The 22,309-nt window shown below is 37.3% G+C and overlaps 1 protein-coding gene across 2 annotated transcripts in view; it reads right to left on the bottom strand.

Annotated features, from left to right (window-relative positions):
• The window catches only part of TRIM37 (tripartite motif containing 37), a 160,559-nt gene that overhangs the window by 103,120 nt on the left and 35,130 nt on the right, over window positions 1-22,309 (bottom strand). For both annotated transcript variants that reach the window (XM_036879658.2, XM_036879657.2), the window contains exons 10-12: window positions 21,033-21,083; window positions 19,390-19,471; window positions 14,021-14,097 (exon numbers count right to left, since the gene is read on the bottom strand). In XM_036879658.2, the coding sequence (XP_036735553.1) occupies window positions 14,021-14,097; window positions 19,390-19,471; window positions 21,033-21,083 (210 nt within the window). The remainder of the gene's footprint in view (window positions 1-14,020; window positions 14,098-19,389; window positions 19,472-21,032; window positions 21,084-22,309) is intronic.

Here is a 22,309-nt window from a genome sequence, read left to right as displayed (position 1 = left end):
AATGTTTGATAGAATACAGCTGAGAAGCCATCTGGTTCCAGAATTTGGTTGGCTGGGAGATTTTTTTATTACAAATTCAATTTTGTTACCGGTAATTGGTCTGTTCAGATTTTCTGTTTCTTACTAGGTCAGAATTGGAATGCTGCACTTTTCTAGGAATTTGTCCATTTCTTCTAGGTTGCCCAATTTATTGGCATATAATTTTTCATAGAATTCTCTAATAACTGTTTTTGTATTTCTGTGGTGTCAATTGAACTATTCCTTCTTTCTTTGTGATTTTGTTTGTGTGCTCTGTTTTCTTCTTTCTGGTTTATCTGGCTAGGGACTGTCTATTTTGTTTATTTTCTCAAAGAAACAGATCTTGGTTTTGTTTTGTTTGGTGTTTTGTCTCTATTTTATTTATTTCTGCTCTGATCTTTATTATGTCCCTCCTTCACTAACTCTGGGTTTCATTTTTCCTTTCTTTTCTACTCTCTTTAGTTGTGAGTTTAAACTGTTAACTTGGGATTGTTCTTGTTTCTTGAGGTAGGCCTGTATTACTTTCTACTTCCTTCTTAGAACCACATGTTTTGCAGCATCCCACATATTTTGAACTGTTTTATTTTTGTTTTCATTTGTCTCCATGTACTGTTAGATTTCCTCTTTGATTTGTCCATTGTCCACTGATTATTTTAGAACCATGTTGTTTAGCCTCCATGTGTTTGTGGGGTTTTGTTCTGTTTTGTGTAATTTATTTCTAGTTTCTTACCATTGTGACCTAAAAAGATGTTTGAAACAATTTCAATCTTTTTTAGTTTATTGAGGCTCTTTCTGTGTTCTAATATGTGATCTATCCTGGAGGAGGTTCCACATACACTTGAGGAAAATGTGCATCCTGCTGCTTTTGGGTGGAAAGCTCTGTAGATATGTTAAGTCCATTTGATCCAGTGTGGATCAATGCAGTTCTTTCCTTATTTATTTTCTGTCTGGTTGATCTGTCCATTGATATAAGTGGTGGGTTAAAGTTCCCTAATATGATTGAGTTGCAGCTTATTTCTCTCTTTAGTTCTGTTAGTATTTGTTTTATATATTTAGGTGCTCCTATGTTGGGTTGATAGACATTTGTAATTGTTATATCCTCTTGTTGGATTGATCCCTCTATCATTATGTAATGTTCTTGTCTCTTTTTACTTTGTTTTGAAATCTGTTTTGTCTGTGTATGTCTTTGGGTCTGAAATGAGTCTCTTGTAGGGAACATATTGATGGGTCTTGCTTATCCATTCAACCACACTATGTCTATTGATTGGTGCAGTCAGTCCATTTACATTTAAGGTAATTATTGGTAGGTTTTAGTAATAGTTTGCCGGTTGTTTTTGTAGTCCCTCTGTGATCATTTCTTCCTCTCTCATACTCTTCTTGCTATTTGATGCTTTTCTTTAGTGTTGTGATTGAATTTTCATTTTTTTTGTCTCTCTACTATAGCTTTAGGTTTGTGGTTATCATAAGGTTCAAGGATAGCTTCCTAGCAATATAACAGTCTAAAAGAAGTTGATGACTGCTCTATTTCAAACACAGTCTAAAGTACTTTTTTATTCCTCTTCCTTCTCCACACTTACTTTATTAGATGTCATAATCTGCACTTTTTTGTATATCCCTTGACTGATTTTGTGTACAATTAATTTTACTACATTTTTTAAGTAAGCAATTGGTCTACCACCTTTACTGTGGGTTTATTTTCATTAGTGAAAAATATTTAGGCTTAAGAACATTTCCATCTACAAAAGTACCTTTAACATATTCTGTAAGGTTGGTTTAGTAGTGGTGAATTTTTTCAACTTTCATTTATCTGGGAAACTTTTGAATTTCTCCTTCAATCTGAATGATAACCTTGCTTGGTAGAGGATTCTTGGTTGAACTTCGTTCTGTTTCAATACATCAAATATATCATGCCACTCCCTTCTGCCCTGTAAGGTTCCTGCTGAGAAAACTACTGACAGCCTTATAGGGTTACCTTTATAAATAATCTTTTGCCTCTCTCTAGTTGCTTTCAATAATACCCTCTCTTCATCCTCAATCTTTGTCTTTTTAATTATTTTGTTAGGGGGTCGCTGTGCTTCTGGGAACTTGGTGTCTATTTCCTTCCCCCGATGGGGGAAATTTTCAGCAATTATTTCTTCAAAGACTTTCTACTCTTTTGTCTGTCTCTTTTCCTTATAGTACCCCTATTATACAAATATTGTTTCATTTAGAGTTGTCACACAGCTCTCTTAGCATCCTCTTGTTTTTATAAGAATCCTTACAAAAGAAGAGATTCTTTTTCCTCTGTTCCTCAGCTTTGCTGTTTTCCTGTTCTCTAATATCCATCTCACTGATTGTCTACTCTACTTGCAGCAATCTGTTATTCATTCCATCCACTGTATTTTTCATTTCAGTTACTGTATTCTTCAGCTCTGAGTGGCCACTTTCAAAATCTTCTGTCTCTTTGTTGAAGTCCTCCCTGAGATTGTCAATACTTTTTGGCAGATCAGTAAGCATATTTATGACTGTTATTTTGAAACCTTTACAAGAAGATTGGTGATCTTCATTTCATTTAACCCTCTTTCTGGTGTCTTAGCCTGTTCATTTGGAACATATTCCTCTGACTCCCATTTTGTCTATGTTTCTGTGTTTCTTTCTCTTTGTGTTAGATTGATCTGCTATGCCTCCTGGTCTACAAAGTAATGGCTTTATGAAGAAGGCATCCTGTGGTACCCAGAAGCTCAAAAGTCTACTCTCCAGTGCTGGGTTCTCCTTTGTGGTGGAGCTGCAGTTGCTATTGATGAGCTGTGGGCAAGGCAGCCTATCTGCCTGTCTGCTGGCAGTGGCTGATCTCTGTCAAACAAGGCCCTTGGATCTGTGCAGCAGCACCTCTGCTGGGATCACTGTGGGTGGGGCTTTCTGCCCATATGTCTCCAGTGGCTGACCTCAGTCCACCGCAACTGGCAGCTTGCCTCAGCTAGCCCTTTTTGAGCCCTGCAGCAGAATTCTTGCTGGGAATGTTGTGAGCAGGCACCCCTCTGCCTGCCCTGCAGTGAAAGTGGCATGGGGCTGGGCCAGCAGTGAGGAAGAAGGAGCATTATAGCTGGTTACCATAGACACATCCTCAGTTGGACTGAGAGAGGGCCAGGTAAGCTGGAAAAGCCTCCCTCTGCCTGCCAGGCAGCAAAGTCTCCCTCTGCCTGCCATGCAGCAAAGTTTCCTTCTGCCTGCCAGGCAGCAAATTCTAAAGATGCTGGGCCAAGCCGGCCAAGTGGTTGGGCAGATGGGTGTGCAGAGAAATACCTAGGGTCTGAACCACAAGCAATGGGGTTGAGCTTTGGGGGCTGGCTACTGTGAGCACCCAACAAGTTGGGCTGAGAGAAGGCCAGAGAAGTGCTGTCTACCTGCCCTATCCTTTCTCCTCCTGAAAGAGCTCCCTCTAACCCCCACCCCTCTGGCACCCCTCCTGCTGCTGGTAAATCTTTCACACTGCCACCTCTGTGTTGGGTCCCAGCAGGACCAAAAGAGTGTGCCTGTCCTCCACAAGCAACTGCAGTCTCAACCTCCAAGAGTGCTCCAACTCTCCCTAGTGTCTAGCCCCATTAATCACCAAAGCCCAGTGCAATGTCGGCTAATATTCCCAGAGATCTCCAGGGTCCAGTGTGCAGGATTCCTGAGTACGTATCCCCTCCCCACTCCATTCCTCTTACTTCCACTTGTGGGGTGTAATAAGGGAAGGGCTTGGGTCCTGATGGATAACAGCTCTGCCACTTTACCCTTCTCCATGTGATATTCTCCTCTTCACCAGATGTATGTACATGGTAGGTCTGTTTTGCAGTCTTCAGGTCGTTTTCAGGGTTAGCTGTATTTGCTGTAATCGCTTCCTTGGTGTGTACGTGACAGGAGGTTTCCACCTTGCCTTCCTTCTCTGCCATCTTTTCCCCCTCCTAAGTTGTCTTTTTTTAAGCTATACATTCAGAGAATTCAAAAAATGTAAAACAAGTTTCTCATCAAATATTTTCCTTTAGAAAAAGTTATTACTCATGAAAATGTTATGTTAATATGTAATAGGGTTTTTAGCAAATTAAATTTTTGAAAAATCTGTTTCAATTTCCAATTCCTACATTATCAATAGATATAATCTACATTAAGAAAAACAGTTCTTCCCCAATTTCAATTGATTGCTTACTTTCTTTATTTTTGGTTATGCCTTCTTGCCTCTCTGTATGCCAGTTAATCTTTGACTAAACACCATATGTTGTACATTTTATTTCGTGTGGTTTTAAATATTTTCGTGATGTTGTAAGTTTCTTGACTTTGCTTTGGGATGCATTTAAATTATTTGGAAATAATTTCATCTTTTCTTTCAAGTCTTGCTTTTATTTGTTAGGTGGGTCCTGAGCAGTGCTCACTCTAGGACTAACTGTTCCCCATTATTGAGGTGAAAATTTCCTTAGCACTCTACCCAGTGCCTCATGAATTGAAAGTTTCTCCACTGTAGTGGTGGGACAGTTACTGGCCCTGTAGGACAATAGGCACCACTTTCTCTAATCATTTCAGATGGTTCTTTCCCCAAAACTCAGGTAACCTGTTTCTTCACACATGCACTCTGACCAGTAATCTGCTGAATATGTGAAGAAGCCATCTACAGATCTCTGGAGCTCCCCCCTGTACAGCACTCCCCTTTCCAGTATTCTGTCCAATACATGCTAGCCGTTTTGTTCCTCCTGGACACTCAGCATTGTCTCTTCAATTTTGGGAGTCCAGACTATCTTCCCTCTCCCTCTGTCACAGTCTGAAAATTCTCTCAAGGATATAAGCTGGGACCATCATAGAGAGCTCATTTCTTGGGGATTGCTTTCATTTGTTATCTCATGTCCAGTATCTAGAAAATGTTGTTTTTCTTTTGGTTATTTAGGTTATTGTGGGAGAAAGGGATTTCTCCTTTTATTCCATACATATCAAGCTAACAGACAGATTCTAACATAACAGAGGAAGATAAAGGTTCCAGATTCTAAGTCACATTTAATAAACAACCACTTGTTCTATTTTGCTGTAATATCAAGGATGATTCAAAATGATCTAAAACTGCTTTTTAAAATATTTCTCCTTAACAAAAAGTAGATTAGGGGTGGGGCGGAAGATGGCGGCGTGAGTAGAGCAGTGGAAATCTCCTCCCAAAACAACATATATCTATGAAAATATAACAAAGACAACCCTTCCTAGAATAAAGACCAGAGGACACAGGACAATATCCAGACCACATCCACACCTGAGAGAACCCAGCGCCTCGCGAAGGGGGTAAGATACAAGCCCCGGCCCCGCAGGAGCCGAGCGCCCCTCCCCCCAGCTCCCGGCGGGAGAAGAGCAGGCAGAGCGGGAGGGAGACGGAGCTCAGGGCTGCCGAACACCCAGCCCCAGCCATCCGGGCCAGAGTGCAGGGCCCTCGATACTGGGAAAACAGGGCAGCAAGAACAGTGAGCAGGCACTGGAGGCTGGGCGACAGAGGACATAAGAAAAGCGCGCGACCATTTTTTTTTTTTGCTTTTTTGCTGCTTTGTTTTGGCGAGCGCTGTTTGGAAGTCTTAAAGGGACAGGGACCCCAATATTAGGGAAACAGGGAAGAAAGACCGGTGAGCAGAGGCCTGAGGCTGGCACCGGAGAATAAAGAAAAACGAACGACCACCTTTTTTTTTTTAAATAAAAATTTTTTTTTTTTTTTTTAATTAAAAAAATTTTTTTTCTTGTTTTTTTTTGTGGTCGTTGTTTTGTGTTGGCGGGTGCTTTTTGGAAGTCTTAAAGGGGCAGGGCGGGCCACTTAATCCAGAGGTAGGGAATCCGGGACCTCTGGGCACCCTAACCCCTGGGCTGCAGGGAGCAGGGAGGCCCCTTACGGAGATAAATAGCCTCCCAGCAGCTCCTGCTCCAACGCGACTCCACCATTTTGGAGTAGCTGCCCGAGCCAGGCCACGCCCACAGCAACAGCGGAGATTAACTCCATAGCAGCCGGGCAGAAAGCAGAAACCCTGTCTGCGCGCAGCTGCGCAGCACAAGCCACTAGAGGCCGCTGTTCTCCCAGGAGAGGAGGGCCACAAACCAACAAGAAAGGAAGTCCTTCCAGCCGTCACTCGTCCCAGTTCTGCAGACTATTCCTATCACCATGAAAAGGCAAAGCTACAGGCAGACAAAGATCACAGAGACAACACCAGAGAAGGAGACAGACCTAACCAGTCTTCCTGACAAAGAATTCAAAATAAGAATCATAAACATGCTGACAGAGATGCAGAGAAATACGCAAGAAAAATGGGATGAAGTCCGGAAAGAGATCACAGATGCCAGAAAGGAGATCGCAGAAATGAAACAAACTCTGGAAGGGTTTATAAGCAGAATGGATAGAATGCAAGAGGCCATTGATGGAATTGAAATCAGAGAACAGGAACGCATGGAAGCTGACATAGAGAGAGACAAAAGGATCTCCAGGAATGAAACAATATTAAGAGAACTGTGTGACCAATCTAAAAGGAGCAATATCCGTATTATAGGGGTCCCAGAAGAAGAAGAGAGAGGCAAAGAGATGGAAAGTATCTTAGAAGAAATAATTGCTGAAAACTTCCCCACACTGGGGGAGGAAGTAATCAAACAGACCACGGAAATACACAGAACCCCCAACAGAAAGGATCCAAGAAGGGCAACACCAAGACACATAATAATTAAAATGTCAAAGATCAAGGACAAGGAAAGAGTGTTAAAGGCAGCTAGAGAGAAAAAGGTCACCTATAAAGGGAAACCCATCAGGCTAACGTCAGATTTCTCAACAGAAACCCTACAGGCCAGAAGAGAATGGCATGATATATTTAATACAATGAAACAGAAGGGCCTTGAACCAAGGATACTGTATCCAGCACGACTATCATTCAAATATGACGGTGGGATTAAACAATTCCCAGACAAACAAAAGCTGAGGGAATTTGCTTTCCACAAACCACCTCTACAGAACATCTTACAGGGACTGCTCTAGATGGGAGCACTCCTAGAAAGAGCACAGCACAAAACACCCAACATATGAAGAATCGAGGAGGAGGAACAAGAAGGGAGAGAAGAAAAGAATCTCCAGACAGTGTATATAACAGCTCAATAAGCGAGCTAAGTTAGGCAGTAAGATACTAAAGAGGCTAACCTTGAACCTTTGGTAACCACGAATTTAAAGCCTGCAATGGCAATAAGTACATATCTTTCAATAGTCACCCTAAATGTTAATGGGTTGAATGCACCAATCAAAAGACACAGAGTAACAGAATGGATAAAAAAGCAAGACCCATCTATATGCTGCTTACAAGAAACTCACCTCAAACCCAAAGACATGTACAGACTAAAAGTCAAGGGATGGAAAAACATATTTCAAGCAAACAACAGTGAGAAGAAAGCAGGGGTTGCAGTACTAATATCAGACAAAATAGACTTCAAAACAAAGAAAGTAACAAGAGATAAAGAAGGACACTACATAATGATAAAGGGCTCAGTCAAACAAGAGGATATAACCATTCTAAATATATATGCACCCAACACAGGAGCACCAGCATATGTGAAACAAATACTAACAGAACTAAAGGGGGATATAGACTGCAATGCATTCATTCTAGGAGACTTCAACACACCACTCACCCCAAAGGATAGATCCACTGGGCAGAAAATAAGTAAGGACACGGAAGCACTGAACAACACAGTAGAACAGATGGACCTAATAGACATCTATAGAACTCTACATCCAAAAGCAGCGGGATATACATTCTTCTCAAGTGCACATGGAACATTCTCCAGAATAGACCACATACTAGGCCACAAAAAGAGCCTCAGAAAATTCCAAAAGATTGAAATCCTACCAAACAACTTTTCAGACCACAAAGGCATAAAACTAGAAATAAACTGTACAAAGAAAGCAAAGAGGCTCACGAACACATGGAGGCTTAACAACACGCTCCTAAATAATCAATGGATCAATGACCAAATCAAAATGGAGATCCAGCAATATATGGAAACAAATGACAACAACAACACTAAGCCCCAACTTCTGTGGGACACAGCAAAAGCAGTCTTAAGAGGAAAGTATATAGCAATCCAAGCATATTTAAAAAAGGAAGAGCAATCCCAAATGAAAGGTCTAATGTCACAATTATCGAAATTGGAAAAAGAAGAACAGATGAGGCCTAAGGTCAGCAGAAGGAGGGACATAATAAAGATCAGAGAAGAAATAAATAAAATTGAGAAGAATAAAACAATAGCAAAAATCAATGAAACCAAGAGCTGGTTCTTCGAGAAAATAAACAAAATAGATAAGCCTCTAGCCAGACTTATTAAGAAGAAAAGAGAGTCAACACAAATCAACAGTATCAGAAACGAGAAAGGAAAAATCACGACGGACCCCACGGAAATGCAAAGAATTATTGGAGAATACTATGAAAACCTATATGCTAACAAGCTGGGAAACCTAGGAGAAATGGACAACTTCCTAGAAAAATATAACCTTCCAAGATTGACCCAGGAAGAAACAGAAAATCTAAACAGACCAATTACCAGCAACGAAATTGAAGAGGTAATCAAAAAACTACCAAAGAACAAAACCCCCGGGCCAGATGGATTTACCTCGGAATTTTATCAGACATACAGGGAAGACATAATACCCATTCTCCTTAAAGTCTTCCAAAAAATAGAGGAGGAGGGGATACTCCCAAACTCATTCTATGAAGCTAACATCACCCTAATACCAAAACCAGGCAAAGACCCCACCAAAAAAGAAAACTACAGACCAATATCCCTGATGAACGTAGATGCAAAAATACTCAACAAAATATTAGCAAACCGAATTCAAAAATACATCAAAAGGATCATACACCATGACCAAGTGGGATTCATCCCAGGGATGCAAGGATGGTACAACATTCGAAAGTCCATCAACATCATCCACCACATCAACAAAAAGAAAGACAAAAACCACATGATCATCTCCATAGATGCTGAAAAAGCATTTGACAAAGTTCAACATCCATTCATGTTAAAAACTCTCAGCAAAATGGGAATAGAGGGCAAGTACCTCAACATAATAAAGGCCATCTATGATAAACCCACAGCCAACATTATATTGAACAGCGAGAAGCTGAAAGCATTTCCTCTGAGATCGGGAACTAGACAGGGATGCCCACTCTCTCCACTGTTATTTAACATAGTACTGGAGGTCCTAGCCACGGCAATCAGACAAAATAAAGAAATACAAGGAATCCAGATTGGTAAAGAAGAAGTTAAACTGTCACTATTTGCAGATGACATGATACTGTACATAAAAAACCCTAAAGACTCCACCCCAAAACTACTAGAACTGATATCGGAATACAGCAAAGTTGCAGGATACAAAATCAACACACAGAAATCTGTGGCTTTCCTATATACTAACAATGAACCAACAGAAAGAGAAATCAGGAAAACAACTCCATTCACAATTGCATCAAAAAAAATAAAATACCTAGGAATAAACCTAACCAAAGAAGTGAAAGACTTATACTCTGAAAACTACAAGTCACTCTTAAGAGAAATTAAAGGGGACACTAACAGATGGAAACTCATCCCATGCTCGTGGCTAGGAAGAATTAATATCGTTAAAATGGCCATCCTGCCCAAAGCAATATACAGATTTGATGCAATCCCTATGAAACTACCAGCAACATTCTTCAATGAACTGGAACAAATAATTCAAAAATTCATATGGAAACACCAAAGACCCCGAATAGCCAAAGCAATCCTGAGAAAGAAGAATAAAGTAGGGGGGATCTCACTCCCCAACTTCAAGCTCTACTATAAAGCCATAGTAATCAAGACAATTTGGTACTGGCACAAGAGCAGAGCCACAGACCAATGGAACAGACTAGAGAATCCAGACATTAACCCAGGCATATATGGTCAATTAATATTTGATAAAGGAGCCATGGACATACAATGGCGAAATGACAGTCTCTTCAACAGGTGGTGCTGGCAAAACTGGACAGCTACATGTAGGAGAATGAAACTGGACCATTGTCTAACCCCATATACAAAAGTAAACTCAAAATGGATCAAAGACCTGAATGTAAGCCATGAAACCATTAAACTCCTGGAAGAAAACATAGGCGAAAACCTCTTAGACATAAACATGAGTGACCTCTTCTTGAACATATCTCCCCGGGCAAGGAAAACAACAGCAAAAATGAGTAAGTGGGACTATATTAAGCTGAAAAGCTTCTGTACAGCAAAAGACACCATCAATAGAACAAGAAGGATCCCTACAGTATGGGAGAATATATTTGAAAATGACACATCCGATAAAGGCTTGACGTCCAGAATATATAAGGAGCTCTCACGCCTCAACAAACAAAAAACAAATAACCCAATTAAAAAATGGGCAGAGGAACTGAACAGACAGTTCTCCAAAAAAGAAATACAGATGGCCAACAGACACATGAAAAGATGCTCCACATCGCTAATTATCAGAGAAATGCAAATTAAAACTACAATGAGGTATCACCTCACACCAGTAAGGATGGCTGCCATCCAAAAGACAAACAACAACAAATGTTGGCGAGGCTGTGGAGAAAGGGGAACCCTCCTACACTGCTGGTGGGAATGTAAGTTAGTTCAACCATTGTGGAAAGCAGTATGGAGGTACATCAAAATGCTCAAAACAGACTTACCATTTGACCCAGGAATTGCACTCCTAGGAATTTACCCTAAGAATGCAGCAATCAAGTTTGAGAAAGACAGATGCACCCCTATGTTTATTGCAGCACTATTTACAATAGCCAAGAATTGGAAGCAACCTAAATGTCCATCAATAGATGAATGGATAAAGAAGATGTGGTACATATACACAATGGAATACTACTCAGCTATAAGAAAAGGGCAAATCCAATCATTTGCAGCAACATGGATGGAGCTGGAGGGTATTATGCTCAGTGAAACAAGCCAAGCGGAGAAAGAGAAATACCAAATGATTTCACTTATCTGTGGAATATAAGAACAAAGGAAAAACTGAAGGAACAAAACAGCAGCAGAATCACAGAACTCAAGAATGGACTAACAGGTACCAAAGGGAAAGGGACTGGGGAGGATGGGTGGGTAGGGAGGGATAAGGGGGGGAGAAGTAGGGGGGTATTCAGATTAACATGCATGGGGGGGTAGGAGAAAAGGGAGGGCTGTACAACACAGAGAAGGCAAGTAGTGATTCTACAACATTTTGCTATGCTGATGGACAGTGACTGTAAAGGGGTTTATAGGGGAGACCTGGTATAGGGGAGAGCCTAGTAAACATAATATTCGTCATGTAAGTGTAGATTAGTGATAGCAAAAAAAAAAAAAAAAAAGGGCAGTTCCTGTGTGGTAACCTCCAACGAGTTCTACACAAGGGTATAAAGGGCATATAAAAGTGTAGGCAAAGGGTCTGTTTGTGTTTATACAGAGGATCAAAGCCTAATTGGGCTACCCCGAAAATGAACTAAGATACGATATGAAAAAGAACTTCCAACATCTGCACCCTCTGGAAGACTCATGCCAGAAGATGATCATCAAAAAACCCCAACAAAGATCCACGCACTGCTACAGCTGTAGATGCACTCATCCCACCAGTTCCTGGACCTGCCATGGGAATGAGGAAGGAGATATCTAAGCTGGCCTGTGCATACAGTAAAACAACAAAATTGGACTGGATCTATACTGTTGGAACTCAACCAAGAATTTGGAGAAGTGCAAATTGTAGCGCTCCAAAGTCTTACAACTACAAACTATTTATTGTTAAAAGAACATATGGCATGTGAACAGTCCCCAGGAACGGGTTGTTTTAATTTGTCTGATTTCTCTCAGACTGTTCAAGTTCATTTGGACAATATCCACCATATCATAGATAAGTTTTCACAAATGCCTAAGGTGCCTAACTGGTTTTCTTGGTTTCACTGCAGATGGCTGGTAATTACAGATATGCTTTGGTTATGTAACTATACTCCTATTATGTTAATGTGTGTGCGCAATTTAAGTAGTAGCTTAAAACCTATACATGCTGAAGTTACTCTACAAGAAGATATATCAAAGAAATAATCAATCTTCCCATGTTTTCTTCCGCCTGCTACTTCTATAGCTTTTCTTCTTCCTTCCTAATTACAACCCTTAAATAGAATTCGTGCCTCATATCAAATTTACCGAGTATCATAATTCTTCCAAGTGGTAAAGATACCTCAAGACAAATGCTGGGCATAGAAGCCACAGGGCATAAATATGCAAAGAAGTAAAAAGCTAACTTTTTCAAACAATAAGGCTTCTCTCTCACTTACCAACTTCACATTTCCCTGTATGGCCCCGGAAGATGACTGGTTAGCCAGAGACGGGTAAGATTCCTCAAGGGAGGAACAACCTAAGACAGGCACAGTCGCAGGGGGGCCATCAGGTGAGAAATTGGGGATCAACAGAGGTGAGGCTTAGAACCTCACCCCCCCGTTCTGAGAGAAATCTTCTGCATACGTGGATGTTTTATTGCCCTGGTCTAGCTTGGATTAACACATAGTCTACAGGCACACACCTGATCATCTACATGTGCTCTCTTACAACACTAAACTATGTTTTCTACCTTTATCTTGTATCTACCTACCACTTCAGCATTTTATTAAAAATAATAATAATAAAGAGAGAAATGTGGTATCCACGTATAAATCAAGTATAAAAACCAAATGAGTATTCATATTTGAACTGTTTATAGTTCATAATGCATGAGCAAAACCGAAAGTTTCTGTGATGACTGCCCTTGTACTGTTCACTATGTAACTTATTCATTATGTAAGAATTTGTTCTACATGTAAAAACTTGTTTGTTATGCCTCAGAAGATTGGAGACTGACAAAAATTAGGCTTGGGGTGGAATAATGATTGTGCATTGAGCATTGACTCCCCTATACAGAATTTTATTGTCGTTAACAACCATTTGATCAATAAATATGAGAGATGCCCTCACAAAAAAAAAAAAAAAAAAAAAAAAAAAGGACAGACTTCCAATGGTAAAATAAATTAGTAACCGGGATGTAATGTATAGCATAAGGAATATAGTCAAGATATTGTAACAGCCTGGTAGGGTGATAGCTGGAACCTAGAATTATGTATATAAATGTTCTACCACTGTGTTGTACACTTGAAACTCATGTAATGTAATACTGTGTGTCAACTACCCTTCAATAAAAAATAATTATTTAAAAAAAAAAAAAAAAAAAGTAGATTAGTAGTTTCTAGAGACTATTGGGAGGGCAATGAAATGTGACTGCTACTGAGTATAGGGTTTCTTTGTGGGGTGATGAAAATGTTCTCAAATTAGGTTATCTGCTATGGTTGCAGAACTCAGTGAATACACTAAAATCTATGGAACTGTGCACTTATTTATCAGGTGAATTTTACGGTATGTGAATTACATGTGATTAAAAAAATTTCTCAACTACATGATATTGAAAATCACTGAGGCCAGATTTTATACATATACTTCAATCAAAACAACTTATTACAACAAGCTGAATATAGAATCTGTACATGTGAGAATGAAGTTGTCTTTAAGCCATACAGTAAGAGACTTCCAAAAATGCCAAAACTACGTTTTCTCAAATATTATTTTTCTTCAGAAAAAGTTACTTTTCAAGGAAATGTTTTTATGTTGATAACAGATTATTATTTTAAAATAAATAAAATTTTTAAAGTTTTGTCAGTTTTAATTCCCAATTCAGAAATTATCATGGGTATAAACCACATAAAGAAAAAAATACTTGGGTTTCCCAATACTATTTAAGAGTATAGAGTCCTAAGGCCCATATAGTTTGAGAACTACCAGTTTATACTATCATACTATGCCAGGGGTTTCATACTAGTATACATCATAACAGACTTAACAATACAGTAACAAAAACTGTTAATAAAAAATGCTAAGAAGAATGTATGTAAACACACACTAAAGTTTGTTATTTAATTGCATATCTTACTTGGAAGTTTCTGGCAAGCCAGCTGAGAGTTCCAGAAACACAGATAAGTAGTAACCACGAACTACTCCATTTCCATCCTTGAAAAAAAGAAAAATATATTATATAAAAACAAACTCCACATCAATTTAAATGTAAAGAATTAAACCATAATGAAAACAAACAAATGCAAATTAATATCTGGTATTTGGAAAGGGAAAAGATAAAGAAGATATGGTACATATATCATAACAGAATATTATTTAGCCATAAAAAAAAAGAAATCCTGCCATTTGTGACAACATGGATGGACCTAATGGTATTATGGTAAGTAAAATAAGCCAGGCAGAGAAAGACAAATACCATATCATTTCACTTATTAGAGGAATCTAAAAACAAAGCAAAACAAATGAACAAAACAGCAGTAGACTCAGAGACAATGAAAAGTGACTGGTGGTTGCCATGGAGGAGGGGTTGAGATGGGTGGGTAGGGTTGGTGAGGGGGATAAAGGGGCAAAAAAATCTCAATTATAATATAAGTTGGTAACGGGGATGGAAGTACAGCAAGGGGAATATAGTTAATGGTTCAACATCTTTCTATGTTGATAATAGTAGCTGCACTAGTAAGGGTGAGCATTTAATAATATGTGTAACTGATGAACCACTGTGTTGTACACTTGAAACCAATATGATATTGTGTGTCAACTATACTTCAATAAAAAAATTAAGTGAATTTTATTGAATATATTACATTATAACCCAAATTACACTGACTTTAAAAATCAATTAACATCCATGATCAAATAGCTGGGGTTTCTTCCTTCTTTTGAATTTTGTTCCTAGAACAATTTTCCTGGATTAAAATTAATTAATTAATAAAAGAAATGAAAGTTTTCCACTCCTGTTCTTTGTCAGTGAATAATATTAGAAATTTCTTTTCAATTCCTATCAATTTTAAAGAAAAAAATTTTTTACTACTCTTATTTATATGCCAGCTGCACCTCTAACAAAATACTGGTTTTAAGATTTTGTACTAGCCAGAGGCTTCTGGAGAACTCACTGCAATTGCAGTACAGTTTTCACAACTCTCTAAATCCAAGCAAAACCAAAAGCTGACAAACCGCAATTACAACAAAACTAGATACAGCTTATCTTCACAATCCCCCCAAACACAAGCAGATAAAGATATACCAGTTATAACCACAGAGACATGCATGATGTCAGCATCTGTGTGGGAGAAATGAGGGAAGCAGTGGAGTACCTAATCGACCAGAAAACTACAAAATGGCCAAAAGTGAGTAGCTGAAAAGCATCATGAACTACACAACACAACAGCTGAAACTGGAAAGAGCTGCTCAATATAATACCATGTAAGTCCAAGGGGGCTAATATAAGGAAGTCTGAAAACCAAATGCAGTCTAGTGACTCTACATTTATAGAAATGAATATCCAGGATTGCAAAGAAACTGCTAGGAGTGAAATAAAAGATAAAGAGTATAGAAATAACAGAGATGAAGGGAGGAGAAGGTCCAGATGAGGTGCAGGGCAGAAGCCAGGAAGTATCTCAGAAAGCAAGGCACCGTATTGTCTATTGTGATATCACACTGGATATCCACATGCAAAAGAATGAAACTGTACCCCTACTACACATACAAAAATTAATTCAAAATAAAGACCTAAACACATTAAGTCCTAAAGCTATTAAACTCCTAGAAACAAACATAGAGAAAAAGGTTCATGGCTAGTGGATTTGGTAATGAGGATTCCACAGAAATGATACCAAAATGGACAAATTGGACTACATAAAAATTAGAAACTGTGTATCTAAGGTCAACAGAGCAAAATGGTACCTACAGAATGGAGAAAATGCATAAATCATATATCTAATAATGGGTGAATATATAAAGAACTCCTGTAACCAAACAACAAAAAACCCGATTAAAAAACAATGGGCAGTGGACTTGAATACACATTTCTTTAAACAGGATATACAAATGGCTAACAAGTATATGAAAAGATGCTCAACATCACTATTCATTAGGGAAGTATTATCTCACACCCATTTGAATGGTTACTATCAAAAAGAAAGCAGCAAGTATTGAAAAAGGTATGGAGAAACTGGGACCCTTATGCACTGCTGGGCATGTAAATGGTACAGCCACTGTGGAAAACAGTATGGAAGTTCCTAAACAATTAAAAACCAAACTACCATATGATCCAGCAATTTCACTTCTGGGTATATATCCAAAAGAACTGAAAGCAGGATCTTTGCACACTCATATTCACTGAAACCAAGGGGAAGAAGCAAACCAAGTGTCCACTGACAGATGCATGGATAAACAAAATGAATGTGTAACATATATACAATGCAATATTATTCAGTCTTCAAAAGGAATTCTGACACCTGCTACAAAAGAGGATGAACCTTAGGGACATTATACTAAGTGAAAGAAGCCAGTCACAAAAAGACAAATGCTGCATGATTCCACATACATGAGATATCTAGAGTACTCAACTTCATAGAGACAGAGAATAGAATGGTGGCTGCCAAGTGCTGGGGAGAAGGGGAAATGGGGAATTACTGCTTACTAGGCAGAAAGCTTCAATTTTGTAAGTTGAGAAGTTCTGCACATGGGTTGCACACCAATGCAAATATACTGAACAATATTACACGGACACTTAGAAATGGTTAAGAGAGGAGATTTTATGTTATGCATTGCTTACTAAAATAAAATAAAAAAGAAAGAATAAAAAGCAGAATAACATCCCTACAAAAAAAACACTCCAGATCAAAATTGTAACCTATTTCAAAACAACCCAAAAGATACCAAGAAAATAATATGACATCCCATAGGAAGAAAGGAAGAAAAAAGAATATGACATGAAAGAATAACATAAATCAAAATTAGAAAAACTCAGAAATCAGATGATAGAACTAAGTAAAGTATTAGAAATAAAAAGTTACTTAAGAAATAAAGACAATTAAAAGGAACACAAGAGCAAATAAGCACAACAGTTTATATCTTAAAATGACTAAAGTGTTTCAAATGACAAGAAATGAAGAGCAAAAAAGTTTAGATACAGTGATAAATACTGAAGACAGGAAAAGATTCAAATGCAGATAATACAAGTCCCAGGAAAGAAAACCAAAGAAAAGAACATAACAAATATTTCAAACTGTAATTTAGGAAACATTTTCTTTAAAAAAAAAAAATCTAAAACTACAAAGTGAAAGAGTCCTGCATATAATGAAGACTACTGACCCAGAACAACCCAACCATACAGAAGTAAATTACTAGACTTAAAAAGACTATTTGGGCATCTATCTAGATAACATTAGTAAATGCCTTTGAAGGACTAGTTAGTTTATCATCAGAATTAATGTAAAGATAATGGAATTTAATATTTAAGATATCCAAAGAAAGAAAACATGAGTCAAGGACTTTATGTCCAGCAATACTGGCTTTAGAGTAAAAAGGACACACAGTTTCCAACATACAAAAACTCAAGGAACACTGTTTCCATTAGCCCTTTTGGTGGAATCTACTAGAGAACAAGCTTTGGACTTCCAAAATGCTGTATAGACATGGCAGAGTAGGGGAATATGGAGAGTATATGCGAGAACATTTTTAAACAATTCTCAGTAATCAAACTGAGGGTAAAATTAAAGGTCCTATTCTAAGGGTAGAATTAGAGGTCCTACTCTAAGATTTTTATTGGTAAGATGAAAGAAAGCAAATGATTGATTGACTATGAGATATTTTCATTCTATCATTTCCTTTGGCTTCAAGAAGTAGGATTCCTAGAGTGGAAGAAGGAAGATACAGGTATAATGTAGAGAGATGTTTTAAAACAAAACAAAACAAAAAACCCTCTATAGTCCTGAATTTGAATTGTAAATGTGAGTATTAAGTCATGAGTTATTTTATCTTTAAAAACATAAATATATTCATGTGATTTAAAAAAAAGCAATATTCTACAATTATATGGCAATTTTAGAGTATTCATAAATATTTTTTCTCTATTGAGATCTCTGGAGCTTACCCACTTTTATCCATACTCCTACCCAGTTTTTATCAAAGTATTGCCTTTGGCCTAAAATCAAACAACAAAAAAACCCTATAAAATGCACAACAACATGAACTCTAATGTAAAGGACTTTAGTTGATAATGTGTCAATATAAGTTCATGCAACAAACATACCACCCTTGTGCAGGATATGATGACTGTGGGGGAGGGTATACATAATATGGAATCTGAGAGTGTATGGAACTCTCAGTACTTTCCACTCAGTTTTGTTGTTACCCTAAAACTGCTCTAAAAACTAGCCTGTTATATAAATAAATATGTATTTTACCACACACACACACCCTCCAAACACCCATATTTACCTATATTTTCCTAGCTTGATTCACTAAGCAAACCTAGAAGGTGACCAGCCTGGTAGAAATGAGCACCTCTAACACCCAGTTTGGTCTTAAAATACAATTTCCCTACTAAAAGTAATCAGGGCTCTTTGGATAGAAGGGCCCATTCAAGGTACAAAGTAGGAAATGTACAAGATGAACCTAGAACATCTTGCCATGGAAGAGAACAAAAAAGATAACTATTCGGGTCATTACTAGGGACTATTAGGGTCAGGGAAAAGTGACACAGAAGCCAACTTAAAGAGATTATATAAGTATTATAAACCCACGAGTTCATAATAATATTTTAATGTATAATTTTCACTTTCAGAGAATAGTAAGTAAAAGTGGTAAATAACAGGAAAGAATCCTGTATCTTCTATACAAACTGTAATAATGGGTAACCAAATAGCAGACAAAAGGAACCATCTCTTTCTAGAAGTATTACAACTAATAAATGAAGAAGAAACAATAAAACAAGAATATCACTATTTTGCAACTCCCAGTGAATTAATAGTAGACAATGACCATCAACAACTGCCAGTATCACAAAAAGAGATGGAAATAGACATGATGTGATAAAAGAACACACTACTGACTATGTTCCTGCTGTAGAAATAAACTATGCATCTCATCATGCCACTACACTGGATCCCACTGCCAGTTTGTAGAAAATACACAGGTTAAAGGAACATACTGAAATGCTCCATGAGTATATGAAGTCAGCACATGTGTCTTTTTTGATGGCTTTCTCTATCTGTGTTTGTATTTAAAAAATGATTTTAGAAATTTAAACATTTCTTCTAAAAATAAATATCTTCCTACAAACAAGGAATAAGATTGAGTAATATGTCAGGGCTCATACTGTTCATATTTAATTTATTTTTTCATAGATTTAATAATATACCTTACTCCACTAAAAAGTGAAGTACTGAATCATGAAGAAAACCTTGGCTTCTTAATATGTGAGAAATATGAAAAACTTACTGGGTAAACTTTTAACCTCCAACAAAGTCCTGAAACTTGAAGAGGTGGACTATAAACAGGATCTGCTCTCTGACGCAAAGTGCTGAAGTAAAAGAAAACAAACCAAAGCCCAAGATCAAAACTTTTGTGAAATAGCAACAAGCAAAACCAAAAACCAACCATTTTATGTTACTTATTTGAAGTGCTGAACAAGTAAATGAAGGTGACTGAACGAGTCAAGATTGCACTATATGAATTTATGTCAGCATACCTCAGAGGTACTATGGGCATTGCTTAGAATATCACAATAAAGCAAGCCAAATAAATTTTCTGGTTTCCCGGGACATATAAAGGTTATGCTTACACAACTAGGTAGCCTATTAGGTGTGCAATAGCATTATGTCTAAAAAGATAATGTACATACCTTAATTAAAAAATAGTTCATTGCTAAAAAATGCTACTCATCACCTGAGCTTTCAGTGAGTTGTAAACACTGATCACAGATCACCATAACTTATACAATTATAATGAAAATGTTTGCAATACTGTGAGAATAACCAAAATGTGACACCAAGACAAGAAGTGAGCAAATGCTGTTGGAAAAGTGGTGCTTATAGACTTGCTCAATGAAGGGTTGCCACGAACCTTCAATTTGTAAAAAACGCAGTTATCTGTGAAGTACAATAAGGAGAAGCTCAATAAAATAAGGTATACCTAAATATATATATATTTACATTGAGATAAAAGAAAATTTAATGATATTGAAATACTCAGCAGTTACCTTTTCAGTTTCAGGTTAAAAAAAAATCTCAAAACTGTGACATTTAGGAGAAAAGGAACATACAACTAAGAGTCCTGACTTTAATACTACAGCAAGCAGTCTTTCACCATGAAAGAAAAAACTGTTTCTTCCTCACATCCCTGTAGTATAATTATCCTTTTTTCACATGAAAAAACAGAAGAGCATGTGCTAAATGTTACTATGTGCGGAGAAATCCTCAGAAAGTTTATATTTTTGCCACAGGTTTATCCCATAAGAAAAAACAAATTTTATGGGAGTGGTATAAATTCTCAGTTTTGGCCTCATTTCAATGGTTATCTCCCCAAGGTAAGACCTTGTATTCTTGGTTCCCCATTTGCATGCTGCCCTTGAAGACAAATCCCTAGGTCCTTTGTGTTTTAAAATCTTTGCTTCTAATCTTAAAGAAAAATACGTAAAAAGCTAACATATTAACATGCAAGTTACAGGCTTACAAATTTCTTAAAATGGCCTCTCATCTACAATTCCTCACTTTGAGCTAAGATAAATGGACCCAAATGAACTTCCTCACACCACTCTTATTTCTGAAGATGGGTAGGGGGGCCTCATCCATCTCTAGTATTCCATCTGCCCATCAGCAAAATGGACCTGCTTTAAATATATATATATATATATATATATATATATATATATATATATATATATATAGTTCCTTTCCCAGGGGAATCTGTCCTGAAGACAATACAATCTAGACAAATGACCTCTATGCTTCCAACGGGAAACTTCTTTCTTCTAAGACTACACACTGGGTGACACAGTTCATTAGATCTGTATCCTACACAGGAATTATACTTTTCTGGCTCTAACTTATATACAAAAAACCAGAGTTGTCAAAAACTCTTACCTGAAATTCTCTAAAACAAAAGTAGCTGAATCATAAGATGGTACTAATTCACTGAAAAGAAACAAAAACCAAAAAAATTATTTTACTTTTATCTAAGTTTAAAATTTCATTTAGCTAAAAACAGTTAAGTCCCCCAGTAATATCTTGAAAATTTATTAAAGAAGTCCCTAAGAAATATTTAAAAATTCTTATTAACCATAACATTAATCAAATGAATTCATAAAACCACCAAAAGTTGACATCAACAGCTTGCAAATAAACTGGAGATTCAATAAATGTTTTATAGAATAGCTTTTTTTGGAAAAGGCAATATATGACTAAGATTAAATAAGTATAAGACACATTTAATAAGTACTCATGGAAATAAGAAAAGGAAGAAATTACGCTGGGAACCTGAAATATGAAACAGATATAAACAGGTTTAACAAACCCAAAAAAGATAGCAAAAACAAAAGACATCACAATAAATCCCCAAACTTCCTTTTTCTGAACAAATTATGAGGAATACTGATAGGCCCTAAATTTTTTAGACTATTTACTAGCAAATAAACCTATACAATTATATAGGATAAGAATACGTAATCACATACGGAGCAAATAGGATGGAACTTCAGTTCTTGGCCAAAAAAGATTACCTCAGGCAACATTAGCTCCACAATTTTCTCCAAAGAGAACAGAACTACAACCACCAGAGACAAGCAAAAGGATAGTTCATTTTGCAGCTAAATGCCTTCCATATCATGTGAATAGTCTGTAGTACTATCAACAGAACACCTCAAAAGTCAGACTGAGTAAAATATTTTTGAAAAGATAGTATCATACATAGTGTTATAATACAGTGTTATACATTTAAAATTTTCAGTTTACAAAAAGATAAACTGCAAGCTATTTTACCACATCTTCATATACATTTTATAAAGTTCAAATGAAAATTTGTTATTACCAAATGAGATACAAGACACATCTATAGCATTTTCACACTGTGATAGTGCCTAAACAAATGTGGCACTGTCTGGAAATATTTCTGTCACAACTGTAAAGGGAGAGGCACCACTGGGACACTGCTAAACACCCTACAATAATAAACAGGAAAGCCCCCTCTACCCCACAAAGAATTACCCAGTTCCAAATGTCAACAATAGCAAGACTGAAAACCCTGGCTTACACTACACAGGCTAGTATAGTATAATCAATGCCCTGTGCCCAGTAGTGGACATCACATAGTAGACGGAAAAAAAAAGGCAGCTAAATAATAACACTTTTATGACAAAGGCTGT

The sequence above is a fragment of the Manis pentadactyla genome, chromosome 4 (assembly GCF_030020395.1).
Source record: "Manis pentadactyla isolate mManPen7 chromosome 4, mManPen7.hap1, whole genome shotgun sequence".
Classification (NCBI taxonomy): Eukaryota; Metazoa; Chordata; class Mammalia; order Pholidota; family Manidae; genus Manis; species Manis pentadactyla.
Note: the sequence above shows the minus strand (reverse complement) of the source record. Positions and strands in the feature narration are given on the sequence as shown.